At 36.9% G+C, this 17,169-nt stretch overlaps 1 protein-coding gene across 2 annotated transcripts in view; it reads left to right on the top strand.

Annotated features, from left to right (window-relative positions):
• UGGT1 (UDP-glucose glycoprotein glucosyltransferase 1) overlaps window positions 1-17,169 on the top strand; it is a 112,698-nt gene that overhangs the window by 60,193 nt on the left and 35,336 nt on the right. The window contains exons 19-26 of one of the 2 annotated variants that reach the window (XM_030324168.1): window positions 3,828-3,948; window positions 6,421-6,519; window positions 7,476-7,499; window positions 7,995-8,089; window positions 9,422-9,628; window positions 10,612-10,743; window positions 11,573-11,703; window positions 14,653-14,748. In XM_030324168.1, coding sequence (XP_030180028.1) covers window positions 3,828-3,948; window positions 6,421-6,519; window positions 7,476-7,499; window positions 7,995-8,089; window positions 9,422-9,628; window positions 10,612-10,743; window positions 11,573-11,703; window positions 14,653-14,748 — 905 coding nt within the window. The remainder of the gene's footprint in view (window positions 1-3,827; window positions 3,949-6,420; window positions 6,520-7,475; window positions 7,500-7,994; window positions 8,090-9,421; window positions 9,629-10,611; window positions 10,744-11,572; window positions 11,704-14,652; window positions 14,749-17,169) is intronic. The other variant, XM_030324169.1, reaches the window with a different exon arrangement.

Raw genomic sequence — 17,169 nt, 5'->3', positions numbered from 1 at the left:
TTGCTTATTTTAAGGTTCATATGTGTTGTAGCATGTCAGAATTTATTTCCTTCCTATAAAATGGAATGATATGTATATACTACATTTTATTTATCCATTCATGTTTTGGACATTTGGGTTGTTTCCACCTTTTGGCTAGTTCACAATGCTGCTGTGAACATTGGTGTATAAATATCTGTTCAAGTCTTTGCTTTCAATTCTTTTGGGTATATACCTAGGAAAATTGCTGGATTTTATGGATATTCTTTTAACATTTTGAGGAACTACTGGCCTGGTTTTTATAGCAGCCATACCATTTCACATTTTTACCAACAAATACACAAAAATTTCATTATTTCCACATCCTTACTGACAGTTGTTAATTTCTGTTATTAAAAAATAATGTATTATTTTTTTAATTTAGAGAGAGAGAGGGGTGCCCGGGTGGCTCGGTTGGTTAAGCAGCTGACTTCGGCTCAGGTCATGATTTCACGGTTCATGGGTTCAAGCCCCAGGTTGGACTCTGTGCTGACAGCTCAAAGCCTAGAGCCTGCTTCGGATTTTGACTCTCTCTGCCCTTCCTCTGCTCCCGCTCTGTCTCTCTCTCAGAAAAATAAACATTGAAAAAAATTTTAATTTAGGGAGAGGGAGCTGGGGAAAGAGAAGAGGGGGAGGGGCGGGGATAAGGGATCTTAAGCAGGTTCCAAGCTTAGCACAGATCCCGAGTAGAGCTCCATCCCACAACCCTGGGATCATGACCTGAGCCAAAATCAAGAGCCTGATACTCAAGGGACTGAGCTACCTAGGTATCCCTACTTTCTATTATTTTGATAATGGCCATTCTAGTTTGTGTGAAGTGGTATCCTATTGTGGTTTTTATTTGCATTTCCTTAAGGACTAAAGAGACTGAGCATCTTTTCATTTGCTTATTGGCCATATGTGTATCTTCTTTGAAGAAATGTCTATTTAAGTCCTTTATTCATTTTCAAATTAGGCTTTTTTTTTTTTTTTTGTAGTTGAAGTGTAGAGTTTCTTACATATTCTGGATATTTATCCCTTATCAGATGTGATTTGCAAATATTTTCTTTCATTCTGTTGTCTTCTTCACTTTTTTGATAGTGTCCTTTGATGCACAAAAGTTTTGAGTTTTGTTGAAGTTCAGTTTACCTGTTTTTTCTTTTGTTGACTGTGATTTTGGTGTGCCGAGAAGTCATTGTCAAATCCAATGTCTTGAAGATTTTCTCCAAAGTTTTCTTCCAAGAATTTTATAGTTGCAGCCTTGATCTATTTTGAGTTAATTTTTGTGCATGGTGTAAGGGTCTCACTTCATTCTTTTGCATGTGGGTATCCAGTTTTTCCAGCACCATATGTTGAAAAGACCAGAAATATATTTTTAAAAGAAGCTATTTATTGTGCTGATTGTTAGTGCATTTATTAAAACAAGCCCAAAAAACATAAAAAGTGTTGGCTAAATTCTATTACATGTCTCCTTATGAATGAGGACCTATCCTGGTAGTTTACTAGGGAATTTATTATTCATGGAGCTACTGAAATAAAATATGAAAACATAGTTTTTATTTGAATGCATTTGGCTTAATTTTCCAAAGTTAAGAATAGTCTAGAAGAATTGATAATTACTTTCTTTGTTCAAGTGATATTAATAAAAAGATGAAAGATAATTCAAACATTTTTGTTTTCCAGCATCCACTTAAACCATTTCTTTTACAACATTGTTGGATGTAAAAATTCAGAAGAGTTTTCTGTTTTTAGACACCAACATACCTATTGTTTAAAAGAATGGTCATTTTCAAATATTCCCTTTTTGAATGCTAGTTTTCCTCTGTTTTTCCTTATATTGCCAGTGAGAAGTTTGGTTTGGTCTAGCTAAAGAAAGTTTTGTTTTAAATATTATGACATAAGTCATATGTGCTCCTGTACATATTTAGAAGATACTAAATTGGGGAGAATATTCAAGTGTGTAAAGTAAAAATGAAAGTTCTTCCCTTCATCTCAGTCCTTAGAGAAATAACTCTTTGTGACTTCATGTATGTTGAAATATATGTTTACATTTGTATTTTTTAGCTTACCTTTCTAATTGAATACATTTTAGCTTTGTGTTTCTGAACATACAGCTCTATGTCAGTACTTTTAGATTGCTGCATAGTTTTTTAAGAACGAGCAATAATTGGGGCGCCTGGGTGGCTTAGTCATGTAAGTGTCTGACTTGATCTCAGCTCAGGTCATGATCTCACAGTTCATGGGTTTGAATCCTGTGTTGGGCTCTCCACTGATGACACAGAGTCCTCTTGGGATTCTCTCTCTCTTCCTCTCTCTCTGCCCCCCCTTACTTGCATGCTAGCTCATGTGCTCTCTCTCTGTCTGTCTCTCTCTCTCAAAACAAATAAATAAACTAAAAAAAAAAAAGAATGAACAATCATTTATTTCATCCCCTGATATTGCACATTGCTTGTAAAGTTGTACTGTTATAAATAGTGCTGCAGCGAATAGTCTCATATGTGTATCTTTGTACCTTATTATTTTTTTTTTGAGAAATATCAATTTTTGGAATTGTTTTGTCAAAGGGTATGATACATTTAAAATTTTGAATTAGAGTCACTGTAAAAAGGTACAATATGCAGATGGTATGAAATTCAAAATGTGTATAGAGGTATAAATGAAGAGAAACTTACCCATTCACTCCTATTTGCCTGCCATTCATCTTCTCTTAGAAATAATCATTGTGTGTGTGTGTGTGTGTGTGTGTGTGTGTGTGTGTGTGTGTGTATAGACAGGCTGCATCCAAAGTTATGTACGTTTAAAATTTTGATAGATGTTGCCAAATTGCTTTCCCTCAGCTGGCTAGGCTTCTAACTGGAATCAATTCAGATTTATAATAGAGACCAAAGTTGTATACATGGGGGTGTACATCTCTACTAAGTCATCTAGTACCTCTGTAAGTCTGTTGGGTTGTATGGATGGTTCATAGACTCATTATTAGTTTAGTTTGAGAATTTGCATATGATTTCTCTTTCTTGGGATAATCAGTAGCCACAGAAGATGACTGATTGGAGTTTTTTAGACTTGACTGTGTATATTTGAGTCACATCTATCTCTTCCTTGAAAATCGCTTTAAAATATGGTTTTGTATGAAATATTTTGAGTGTGAGAACTTGCAAGTTTCCATAGCCATTTACGCTTCGATTTGAGATCACTTCATGGAGTACAAGTATTTCTGTATATCTGAGAGGCATGAAAAGGAAGAGAAAACGATAAGTGATTTTTCCTCCCTGCTGTCTAATTGTGACTCTGGAAACGTAGCATTACTTGGATGCCTGAGGTTGCAAAAAGCTTGTAGTGATTTTTATAAAATACGTTAAGTGCTTAAGAGAAGGCATTTGCCTTTTTCCTTTGGAGAGAGGCTAACTATGAGCAGATCTTAGGATGGATTTTTTTTTTTTTTAATGTTAACTTTTATCTAGTTTGTAGAGTTTGCTTATTTCTGGGGGAAGAACAGTGATGTGTGGAGAGACCACAGAAACATGGGTTTGCATTTCATATTTGGATCCCCTTAGCTCTTTGAGTAAGGTATGTCACCTTTCTATACCTCAGCTTCCATCTTTAAAATGGATGTCACTAACATTGGCTTCGTGTTGATGCAGAGTTAAAGGTAATGTACATAAATAACATGTCAAGCTGTGCTTGGCAGTGATAGGGACCTATAACATGAGAACTTCAGTTTTTGGCTCTTACCAGTATAAAGTTAATGCTTTTTAGTGCCTAATAAATGATTATTGCTGTAATTGGTTTAATGCTCGTTCCACTCCCACCAGTTCTTTTTTTCCTTTTAGGGTGAATTGTCCCATGATCAGGATGTGGTGGAGTATATCATGAATCAGCCAAATGTTGTTCCACGAATCAATTCGAGGATTTTGACATCTGAGCGAGAATACCTGGATTTAACAGCAACCAGTAAGGATCATTTCAGGAAGAACTTTGGACCTTTTTTGATTTAGGTTTCAGAACCTTTGCATCTGTTGGATTGTAATGTTCAGAAGATAACCTAAGATTGTGACACAATCTTATGTTTTAATTCATAATATTAGCCTCTAAATTCACAAGAATTTTCTCCAAGTTTATATAGATAAATCCTTGTAAGCTTTGAAAAAATCCATTGTCTTTTAAATGCCGGTTAAACAGGCCTTGGGTGATGAGACTACATCTGTATTTTTTTTTTTTTTTTTTTTTTTTACAGTTGTAGAGCTGTTAAGCAGCTGTCTTTTCTTCATCTTTGTTCTAGAATCAGCCAGCAGTGATGTGGACGAACACCTCAGGTGGTTTTACTCTGAGAAGCTAGGAATACCTGTCTAAAAATAAACCTTCATTGAGATATAGTGTACATGCCACAAAACTCAGCCTTTTGAAAACTTACACATTTTAAAGCACACAGTTTTAACGTATTCTCAGTTGTCTAATCATCACTGTCTAATTTTAGAATATATATCATTGCCCCAAGAAGAAATCATGTAACCATTAGTAGCTACTCTCCATTTCCCCTCACAACCGCTGACCTAGTGTCTGTTTCTAAGGGAGTTTTCTACTGGATATGCCATATAATTCAAGTTTTCTGTGACTGGCTTCTTTCACTCAGCATAAAGTTATTAAGGTTTACCCATGTTGCAGCATGTCTCAGTACTTCATGCCTTTTTATGGCTGATGTTTTCTTATATGGACAGTCCACATTTGGCTTACCTAATCCTCAGTTGATGGATGTTTGCGTTGTTTCCACAAGAATACCTTTCCAGAGGTAGTTGTGTGAACAGTGTCTTCCTTCTGCCTTTCCTTGTGACTCTGAAGGCCACTTCAGCAAATAGCTGGAAATGAGGTGGAGCTGTTGTCACTCGCCCTGGGGATGTCACTGGGTGAGAAAGATAAGCATAACAGAGAAGTCCAAGCCAAGGGCCTTTGCTGCTGTGGTGGGTGTGATACACACAGCTCCAAGGTGTGGTTGTTCCTTTATGGCAGCTGTCTTTAATCAACTTGAAACCAAATTCCTTTTAGAGGAAGAGGGACATCTCTCTGCTTCTGTTTGAAAAAGGAAGTGGTTAGAGAGTGAGATAAACTGTTTCTTCATAGTTAGGTTTTAGCTTTTTACCACAAGTTTGAATAGAGCAAATCAAGCAGTATTATGAGTCTTTGTTCTAAGTTTTTGTTGTTTCCATCATTTAAAATTAAACTGTAAAGAGCTCTTTTTGGAGTACTCCTGAATAAGGAGCACAACAGTTCCGTGTTTTGGGGTACCTTTCTCCACTAAATGTTGTAGCGCTCAGCTGTGAAGTGATGCTGGTTCACAGGGCCGAAAATGCAGTTTGCCTCATGAACATGTTGGAGCTGTCCTTGGAGGAGCAGCTGGCATCCTTCTGACCCAGTGGTCCTAGCTCTATTACCTACCCTGCCCTTGGCCTTTGTTGTCCTGGGACCTTCTTAGAAGGATACTAAGTTTCAAGGCTTTAAGTCCTTTGGAGCCTTTTCCCCTCCCCTGCATGATGTCATGAGCTCTTACTTCGCATTGCTTTCATTTTACTCGAATCCTGACTGGAAGGATAGTAGGCCCCAGGCATAGTTGGTTGAGTGAAAGGACAGATGGTGCATGGGTGGACACACATAGGTGGTGGGGTGGATAAGCCAGCTGTGCTTGGAGGATGGTGAGAGAAGAGTGGCATTTGTGTTGGAACACAGTAATGCAGAAGATTGGGGACATTCTTGGACATAGAGGGTTTATTATACAGAACAGAGACCATTTTGTAGGTAGGAAGAAATTACTGGGTAGTTCAGATCAAATGAATGAGTCGATGAAACTGGGATTTTAGCTAGAGTAACCCAAGGAAAAATGGTTGATAAGAGGCCATTAGTTGGAGAAGAGACTTGTCTAAAAAGAATGAAAATGACCTTTTGTTTGTATTAAAGCTAAAATTGTATTATTTTGGTAGACGTGTAAAAAATGAAAGTCAGAGTCTTAGATCTTCTCTCCCATCATTCTCCCTCTTGCCCTCCATCGCCCAGTGGTATGGGGAAGGGCTTACTCAGGTGTGTCGACTATGGAAGGGAGACAAGGAGTTAGGGGATCTTATTAAGGGATTGGTTTCTAGTTGTAGAGTCATAGGGGTGGAATAGAATAAATATAAACCGTTAAAGTGGTGCATGTATGTATATACATACATGAAAGTTATATGGGATGTGTCCATTTTTTATTAACTTTGTGTCTTAAAATGTGATTAATGGGTAGGTGTCTTGTGAACTTGTTCAGTAAACATGAAACAACAGATTTCACTTATGTGTTTTTTATAAATCTTGTATTATGGTCAAATCAGTTTATTATTTGAATATTAACATTGGATTGAATTAGGCATGTTAATTATAAATCTGTTTCAATTTTTTTTTCAGATAACTTTTTTGTGGATGACTATGCCAGATTTACTGTCTTGGATTCCCAAGGCAAAACTGCTGCTATAGCCAATAGTATGAACTATCTGACAAAGAAAGGTAATCCATTTCTGGCTTATCTTGGATTCAGCATTTTTTTTTTTTTAGTATTTGTAGAAGTAATTGAATCTTTAAGTGTATTGGAGATTCCATAATTTCTTTCATTATTTCTTACAATGATTTGAATTTAGGAAATACCTACTTAAAATTCTTTTGTATGTTTTTGAAAATTCAAATGTTTTTATAAATTTATATTAGATATTAAGGTCAAATGAAACTTATTTTCTTGATTTAAAAATGAAAACATTTATGATGTAAACATGGGTTAATGGATTGCAGATTAGTTTGACTTACCTCTTCAGTGACAACACTGATTTAATTTTTTTAGGGTTTATAGGATAAACTTGGTTCTAGGAATCCTTGTGCATATTTTAAAACTGATTTTAATATGGAATCAGCTAGTTAGGCTAAAGTTATGTGAAATGATATTTTAATGGCAGACAGATGTTTTCCCCCTCTAGCCACTTATTACTCCTTCAGAGCACTGACTGTCATTTAAGGCAGCTCTTTTTTTTTTAAATGCTTATTTATGTATTTTGAGAGAGAGAGAGAGAGAGAGAGAGAGAGAATGCCCATGCCTATGCAAGCGGGGGAGGACTGGGGGGGGGGGAGAGAGAGAGAGAGAGAGAGAGAGAGAGAGAAGCCCAAGCAGGCTCTGTGCTAAAATTCATAAACTGTGAGATCATTGCCCCTAGGCAGCTATTTTTATCTATGCTTTAGTCTTCTCCTAGAGAGAATTTCTGGCTTCCTAGATCTATGTGAATAAAAACAATTGCTCCATTTGGTTCAAGAAAATTGGTTCTGAGGGGCCTGGAACAGTGCTGTACCATTAGGGGGACTACGGAGCAGAGAGAAGATTGATCATGTTAGACATTATTTAAAATTTTGACTTTACGGTAGGCATCAGTTATAGCAATGACATTTTCTTCTACTCTTTTTCCTTTACCTCTGTCTAGGAATGTCCTCCAAGGAAATCTATGGTAACTTTAAACTTTAGAATGTTTTGTTTCTTTTTGTAATTATCTTATGTGGTTTCAGGCAGCATTGTGATTTAGAATTTATTGATACTTTATTGTGACCTTTCTAGAACCTGTGGATAACAGTAGATAATTTTTCAAATGCAGACAAAATTTGTGTAAATGTTTGCAAAGAATTCTATTTCAGAAAGTTACAAATCCATATGATTCAAGACTGTGATCTGTTACCCACATGTTTCATTGTACATGCTAACAGATGCCTAAACCATAGTAGAATTAATAAGTGCATGTTCCTAGCTTGTAATTAAGCCAATTGGAAGGTTACCCTGCTTTCGTTCTAGTAGAGAAATTTCACTACTTCTGCTTTGTATTTTTATTAAACATACATTTTCTTATTTTTTGCATGGTTTTCAGAAATCATTTGGCTTAAGAACAATACTGAAACGTGGAATGTGCTTTTTTCCCTCCGACTCAGTATGTTGTTTTCTTTTTATACAGACGATTCCTTCATTAGGCCTGTAACTTTTTGGATTGTTGGAGATTTTGATAGCCCTTCTGGAAGACAGTTACTGTATGATGCTATTAAACATCAGGCAAGTGTCTACACCTCCACTCTGTGTACTGATGTTACTGTTCTATGCGGAAGGCAGCTGTCCTGCTGTCTTAGTGCTTGAGGGAAAGGAGCATTGTTTCTTCGAAGGTCTGTCTTCTGGTGAGAAAAGAGAGGAGACTGGAGTGTTCAGACTTTATTTAAGGGAATAGATTCTTTTTTTTTTTTTCTTTTAATGTTTATTTTTCAGAGAGAGTGAGAGTGGGGGAGGGGCAGAGAGAGACGGAGACAGAGGATCTGAAGTGGGCTCTGCATTTTCAGCACAGAGCCCACTGTGAGGCTCGAACGCACGGACTGTGAGATCATGACCTGAGCTGAAGTCAGATGCTTAACCGACTGAGCCACCCAGGCGCCTTGAGAATTGAAATTAAAAAAAAAAAAATATTTTAACTGAAGTAAAATATAGGATCAAAAGAAGTGCACAAATCATAAGATACATAGTGTCTCAAAGGGAACACCCAGGTGGCCACCATCTCAGTCAAGAAATAGAGAATTATTGAATTCCTGAAAGCCATCACCCTGCTCCCTGTTCCCTCTTCTTGATTATTTTTTACTTTATTTAAATGGAATCTTATATATGTTTGTTTTCTTTACTCAGCATTTTGAGATTTATCCATGATATTACCAATAGTGGTAGTTAGTTTGTTTTCGCTGTGCTGTATTGTATGTCTATACCACAAAGTTTTGTTTGTTTGTTTAATCTATTTCATGGACAATGTCATCTTTTTCTAGTTAGGGGCTATTCTGAAGAAGCTGCTATGACTATTTTTGTATTTGTCTTTAGATAACACATTAGTATGAATTTTTGTTGCTTATGGTCATGACACAAGGTTTTATGGGTCCCAGATCTCTTCTCCCACACGGATTATTGTCTTTTTAATCAGGGAGAGATCAATTTTTACTAGGAATCTGGAAAGGCCATGTGAACAAAGAGGTGTTTGAACAGAAGCCTGAAGATTGGTTTGGGCTGAGGGAAGGAAAGATGGGATAGACTTGGAATTTGCATGCCAACATAAAGCATGGAGTATGTTAGAATAATACAAAGTGTTTTGGGGAATACAGGACTCTGATGGTCTGTAATGGAGCTGTATTTTCAGGGATGGTAAGAAATGAAAGGTAGGCTGGGGACCAGTTCATGTAGGGGTTTGAAAGCCTGGCTATAGCATTTTAATTTTATTCTGTGTGCAGAAGAGAACTGCTGAACACTTTTAAGAGAGATTGTATTTGCTACTTACTGGACTATGACTGATGTTAATGCCACTTTTTAATTTTAAAACATCTACCATATAACTCTTATTTCCCCTTTTGTAAATAGAAATCCAGTAACAATGTTAGAATAAGCATGATCAATAATCCTAGTGAAGATATAAGTTATAAGAACACTCAGATCTCCAGAGCCATCTGGGCAGCTCTCCAAACACAGACGTCCAACTCTGCTAAGAACTTCATCACAAAAATGGCCAAGGAGGAGACTGCAGAGGCCTTGGCTGCAGGAGCTGACATCGGGGGGTTCTCTGTTGGGGTAAGTCTTTGTGTGTTGCATAGGGCTGCCTTGTTCTGTTACTTTCCACAGAAGTTCACTCCCGTGGGCTGATGCATCTTGTTCATGATCGGGATTTTTTATTTTAGTACTGAGTTTCAGAGGATTTCTTTTAGTTTGGAAGAATCTTTCCAAGAAATAACAATTCTGCCACATTCTGTTCACTACTTTTAATATTTTTAAATAAAGTTTCATATCTTATATGATTCATATAAGTTTATATTTTATATAGTTTTTAAAAGATGAGCAATATTTTGATTTGTCTATATAGCAAAATGATTGAAGTTTCTTAAAAGTTAGGGGTTTATGTGTTCTTGATGTATTCTGATATAGGCCCACATGTATTCATCATGTAAGTTACTTACCTTTTGGACTGTTTTGTAGTTTTCAAAAAAAAAATTTTTTTTTTAATGTTTATTTTTGAGAGAGAGACAGACAAAGTGTGAGCCGGGGAGTGTCAGAGAGAGAGGGAGACACAGAATCTGAAGCAGGCTTCAGGCTCTGAGCTATCAGCACAGAGCCCGACGTGGGGCTCGAACTCACGAACTATGAGATCATGACCGGAGCTGAAGTTGGACGCCCAACTGACTAAGCCACCCAGGCGGCCCTGGACTGTTTTGTAGTTTTAAAATTCTTATAAAATGATGGTGTACTTGATGTTTCAGTCAGAAAAAAGACCCTTGAAATTAGCAAGATTTTAAAATGCAGAATAAAGGTGTGATGAATAATTTGCCAGTTGAACAATCACATAAAAGAATAGGAACAGAAAATAAGCATTACTTGATAAGTGGGAGGGTGGGGGAAAATGGGAAGAGTGAAGAATTGAAACATCATAATGTTAATTATTAAAATTTTGTTCTGACTTTCCATTAAAAGAGTATTTTGTGATTTATTCATTATGATTATTCATTTTTATGGCTTGCTTAATAACAATTACTTTTCCTTAATAACAATTACTTTCCTAGGGCATGGATTTCAGTCTTTTTAAAGAGGTCTTTGAGTCTTCCAAAATGGATTTCATTTTGTCTCATGCCATGTACTGCAGGGATGTTCTGAAGCTGAAGAAGGGACAGAGGGCAGTGATCAGCAATGGAAGGGTGAGGATTTTGTTCTGAGACAAGCTTGACCTCAAATTAGATCAGTGAACAGTGTTGGCGGTGTTCCCTGAAGCTAGTAAACTAACTTTTCAAACAGAGTCACTCTTTTCCTGAGGGGAATGGGGCTTATGCAGTGCTGATGATAATTTCTGCACCCTGATTTCAGAGGAGGCTTGCTTTTGTTACAAGTGTTCTTGTGTAAAACCTTCCCACTGTTTATTATGTCCTGTCCTGTGTATAGTGACGAGAGTGTGGTGTCTCTCAGAGAATAAGCTGATAAAGTTTTGATCTGTGAAGTATTCATCCCCTGTGGGGACCGTGTTCATAGTTGTGCAGTCTCTGTGAACTTCATTGGTGCAGGCTTAGATTCTTTCATGCATATCTGCAGCCATAGACATGAGACTCGGGGGGCCAAGAGGGGCATACCAAACTTGAAACTCTTAGCACAGAGGGTGAAATCTCTGCTGTCTGTCACTCACCACACTGCATCTCTTAAAAACATCTTAAAAACTTCACTGCACTGCATTTAGTTTTATTATTTATATCCAGTGAGAATTAATGAAAACTTTATTGCTATTTTGTTTTACTTCAGAGTTGCTGACTAAAAATATTGTGACATATACAAGTGTACACTCTGTGTGGTTGAGGAATTGATAAATAACTGGATGAATTGATTTGGGTTTAATTTTTGCCTTTTTCATTGATTTTATTAGATGTATACATGTCTTGGGTCTTTACCCTGATAGGCTTCTAAGATAGCCAGACGACCACAGAGGGCTTCTTTACAGCTTGCTGATTCTAGCACTGACCATGCTGCTCCTCTTCACAGATCATTGGGCCGCTGGACGACGGTGAACTCTTTAATCAAGACGATTTCCACCTCCTAGAAAATATCATCTTAAAAACTTCAGGACAGAAAATCAAATCCCATATTCAACAGCTTCGGGTAGAAGAAGATGTGTACGTTTTGCCATGGAAGAAATTAATTAGTGCATACCTAGGGGCTGGGTTAATTGAACATTCCTTGTGCTTCCTATTTCATGGTGTTTTATTTTCAGCTTGAGCGTATAATAATGCTTTTCAGTTCAGGTGTTTACTTTTGCTTCTGTTGAAACAAGTTAATTTATTTAAAGAACTGAAGTAGGTCTCTTCGTTTTGTTTTTTCTTGGTTGTGGAAAATTTCAAACATATGCAAAAGTAGAGGGGTGAGGTGAGGGTTTTTTTTTAGTTTTTTGTTTTTTGTTTTTAACCTTGGAATACTTTTGTAAAGAGGTACTTTCTCTCATTTGTTTTATTTTGTTCAGGAAAGGAAAGTGGGCTAAATGCTTCTTTTCCTTTATTTATTAGCATAGAATAATGAGTTGTTTCTCTTGTGTCCTGCATAGGTGATGAATTGGTTATTGTGGTTTTTAATATTTATTTTAATTCTTTCAGTGTTCTTGTTAGCTAATGTATTTTAATGAGTTATTTCTCAATGGGAAGAAAATGAATTATTTAACTGGTCCACGTCCCTGGTGTGGACCCATAGGTCCATTATGGACCCATAACGAGGGCCCATAGGTCATATACACATGGTTCTTGTATTAAATATTAAATGAATGTAGTAGGAGGGATATATTTTATGTTTAATTTTTTGAGGAACCATCATGTTTTCCCACAGAGGACGTACCATTTTACTTTCCCATCAGTAATGTGTAAGGGTTCCAATTTCTCCACATCCTCATCAATACTTGTTCTTTTTTGGGTTTTTTTGGTAATACCCTAATGGATCTGAAGTGGTATCTCTTTGTGGTTTGATTATCACTTCCCTAACAATTAGTGATGACATCTGAATATCTTTGGAAAAATATCCATTCAGTGCTTTGTACCTTGTTTTTTTTTAAGTAATCTCTCCACCCAGTGTGGGGCTCCAGCTCACAACCCAGAGATCAAGACTTTCATGCCCACTGAGCCAGCCAAGTGCCCCTACTTTGCACATTTTTAATTGTGTGTTTTTTTATTATTGACTTATAGGAGTTCTGTGGAAATATGTAAATATTTGGGCTATTGATCTTTTATAGATAGATGAGATGCAAATATTTTGTCCCATTCTGTGAGTTGTATTTTCACTCATTTGTAGTGTTCTTTGATGAGTAGTTGGAGGATACGCAATTTAAAAGTTCTGTTTTTTTTCTTCATCTCTTTCACATACCCTCATGCCACAGGGTTTAAGATACATGTCTTAGTGAAGAACTGACCTCGATAGCTGCCAGAGTAGTCTCTTTGCCAAGCCTTGTGTGATAGGGGAAGGAATCTTTTTTCATCTCAGTCAGTAGTGGGGCTACAGATAAGGAGGTTTCCTTCTACCTCAGTGGCTTTTCAGTGATACCCCTTGTTCTGGCCTATGAAACACTTCTCTGATGCAGGCTAGGAGGTGTTCCCATGTCTCGAAGCCATCATGTCACGGGCATAGGCTTGGTGTGGTGTGTCCTTGGACCACTCCCTCTCTCTGTGAAGTCTTTGTGGACTACATGATTGCCAGACTGTGCACCAGAGACTTGCCTTTTACTAAAGAGAAGTGGCTCTGGGTCTCTCCTAGGTGGATTGAGGGAAATAAGGTAGTCCCAGGGCTACCTAAAGATAAACTAAAACTATTCGGGCTCTCAGAATTACCTTGCTTGCCTAGGGCTTTCAGTAGTGCCATAGCTGCGCCACCTTGGAGTGGCCCGCTTTGACAGCCACAGCTTTCACTCATGGCCCAGACCTGCAGCCACAAGGCCATCCTTAGCTTTCTGAAGCTCAGCTCTGGGCTGTTTGATCAGGGTGCTTTGTGAACTTTTAGGGAGTTTGTTGTTTGCCTGCTCAGCCAAGTCCATACAACCCAGCATCCCTTGGCATGTTTTGTGACAGTGTTGACACATCACAGGAAACAAGTGGCCTGGATTATATGTATTCAGAGTCAGTAGTGAGAAGTACCAGAGAGGTAGTTTGATATAGCTGTTTGGTTCAGTGAGAAAATGTATAGGCTTGATTCCAGTTCACATAGTTACAGGTGTTTTTTAGAATTCTTAGAATTCAGTGCTTGGTTCAGCAGATTTGACCTTTTTTATAAGTCTCCTGATTTAGTTCAAGATCTTCCTTAGTTAGAAATCAACTTTAGAAGGGTCAGGGAAAGCAGAAATACTTTTCTACATTGTTTACTGCAGCGCTGATTGTAATAGTGAAATAGGAAGCAACCTGGATGTTCGCTAGCCAGTTGGTGATTATGACCTATCCATAAACATATTAGTGAAAATATTGATGCACCCTGTGTTTATTAGCTAACAAAAATATGTTTGTAGTATATGTTTGCAATATATTGTTAAACGAAGAAGCAGGTTACTAAATAATATAATCCCACTTATGATTATATATGTATTTATATATGTTTAAAAATATAGAAGAATTATGAACCAAAATGTCATCAGTGCTTAACTCTTGATAAGGGCATTATATGTATATCTGTTTTCTCATTTTTTTTCTGAATTCTTTCCAGTGAACTATTACTCTAATAATCATAAAAACTATTAGAGGTGTTTAGCAGCGGGTGAGGGAGAAGGTAAATACCACAAACTGACAGTCTGTTACGGGATGGGCCCTGAGCTTGGTGCTTTCTGTTGAGCTGGTGCAATGTTTACAAGAGCCATACCAAGTAGGTACTACTATCCCCATTTCACATATGGGCAAATCGGTGTCTTCTTTCAAGGTTATGAAACTACTCAGTTACAAAATCGTACTTTTTCTCATGCGTGCCTGTTGGTAAAAAGTTCGTACATTCTTCAAACTGTCTTGTTGGTATTCACTACTTAGGCTGATTATATCATGTTCAGCAATAATTGGAAAAACCTTCGGTGAAAGAGATGCTAAATCTTCACCAACCATGTCTTTCAGGGCAAGTGACTTGGTCATGAAGGTGGATGCCCTCCTGTCGGCTCAACCAAAAGGAGATGCAAGAATCGAGTACCAGTTTTTTGAAGACAGACATAGGTACAGAGTTAATGTTGAATTCATGCATATTCTTGAATAAACTCTTAAGGTTGCCTGTATCTCATCTCCTTTATTTTTCCATGTGAAGTGTGTACATAGTTCTTACTGGAATGGCAAATTTGTCCACGGTGTATTTTTCATATATACGCATTTTCATATGCAGAATTCATAAAGGGATCTTGGTTGCATAAACACTGACGTTTATTTCTAAATCTGAAATTTATTTAGACAGTACCCTTTTAGAAAACAGAAAGCATTTAATGACAGATCAGTTGTAATTTTCTGATAAGAATAAACGCAGGTTGTTAGAACACTTGTATCGTTCATCTTTTACTGAAAATGGTTTTGTTTTCAATAAAATAAAAATAAGTTTAGTATTATGAAGTTCTTGCCTTTTGTTTTTTTTAGTTTTTTATTTGAAAAGTTTCAAAGCTGCTGAATAGTTGAAAGATTATTACAGTGAACACCCAAATATTTTCAACCTGGGTTCTCTGGTTGTTAACATTGTGCCACATTTATCTGTCATCTACCTGTGGGTCGTGTATGTATGTATAGTATATACAATGTGTATGTTTGTGAACAAGCATACATGCACTCACATTTTTCCTGAACCATTTGAAGGTCCGTTTCAGACATCATTACACATCATGTCTGAATTCCTCAGCATGTGTCTCCTGAACACTTGGGGTATCTCTACCATTAGCATATTTCAGAGATTTAGCCTTGATACGGTGATAGTAAGTAGCACACAGTCCTATTCACCTTTCTCTAAGGCCCCTGTAATGACCTTTGAAAATGGTTTTGTTCTTTGATTTGGTCCAGATCACACATTGCAGTCCTTTGCTGTGTGTCTCTGTAGTCTCCTTAAATCCAGAACTGTTCCCTGCTTTTTGTTTTTATTTTATTTTATTTTTTGTTGTTGTTTTTTTGTTTTTTTGTTTTTGTCTCTTATGACCCTTTTTTCTAACAGTCCAGGCCAATTATTTTGTGGAATGTCCCATAGTCTAGGTTGTTTTCTCATGATTAGACTTAAGATTAACTTGTCTTTAGAAAGAACCTCTACAGTTGATATATGTAGCCAGGCAGGTTATATATCTTGATATATCTAGATATACCACTAAAACCTTAGAGGTTTTAGATACAGATGCCTGCTTCCTGCTCCTTTATGATTCTAATTTAATTAGTCTGGCGTAGATTGGACTTTGGTTTAGTTGACCCATGCTTTCTGATATCCAGTCCTTGTGGGGATCAAATCTGACTGGACTGTTTGATCCAGGCTAGAATGGAGAATCTGTTAGAAACCAGATGATTTCTGAAGCTGGTGCTGCTGGTCTGGAGCCACATTTTGAGAACAGCTGTAGTAGAGTTAAAAAAAAAAAAAAAACAACAAAAAAATGGTTATTTTAAAATAATTATTGGCGGCTGAAATTGTTAATTTTGTCAAAAATTGAAATCATCTGCTTTGATACAGGCACAAAGCTGTTCCGATGGTTATTTCCAAAACTGTTAGGATTTGAAATAACCTTCATCACCATTTAAACTATACTTACACGGTATTTTTAGTTAATTTTTAGTTATTTAGTTATTTAGTTATTTTTAGTTATTTTGTACTTTTGTTTTCCTCCCACTGGGTAAATATTCTTGCACAGAATAGTAGTGGTTAGCGCCGGAACTACATTAAAACATTGTTCAGCACAAAGATAGGCACTGATTTGACCAGTTAAGATTTTGGAAAATTGGATGTGTTTTGGAATTCTTTCACCTTTATTCCTTTTCAAAATGTATCAGAAGTTCTTGCTCCTCTTAAGTCATCTAAGTCAATGTGACTTCATAGGGAGGCTGTGTAGCTGGAAACCACAGATGGGAAGATGCAGATTCTCCCCCAGAAATCTTGGGGGTACAAATTGCAATCTAACCAGCTGCTGTTTTTTACTTATTAAGACAAAATATGTATAACTTAATATCCTTGTAAATTGGCTTAATTCTTCTGAACTTGTGATTAACAGTACATATTATTCAGAAAAATAATTTTTTATTATTTTCTTTAACGTTTATTCATTTTTGAGAGACAGAGAACACGAGTGGGGGAGGGGCAGAGAGAGAGAGGAAGACACAGAATCCAAAGCAGGCTCCAGGCTCTGAGCTGTTAGCAAAGAGCCCGACTTGGGGCTCGAACTCACGAACCGTGAGATCATGACCTGAGCCGAAGTTGGACGCTTAACCAACTGAGCCACGCAGGTGCCCTGAATTTTGCTAATTTTTAAATGAGAAAACTGGCAATATTCTTTTTTTTTTAATGTTTGTTTATTTTTTTATTTTTTTTATTTTTTTTTTTAAATTTTTTTTTTTTCAACGTTTATTTATTTTTGTGACAGAGAGAGACAGAGCATGAACGGGGGAGGGGCAGAGAGAGAGGGAGAC

This window comes from Lynx canadensis, chromosome C1, assembly GCF_007474595.2.
Source record: "Lynx canadensis isolate LIC74 chromosome C1, mLynCan4.pri.v2, whole genome shotgun sequence".
In the NCBI taxonomy this organism is placed as follows: Eukaryota; Metazoa; Chordata; class Mammalia; order Carnivora; family Felidae; genus Lynx; species Lynx canadensis.
The sequence above is the reverse complement of the archived record's forward strand: the minus strand, read 5'-3'. Positions and strand labels throughout refer to the sequence as shown.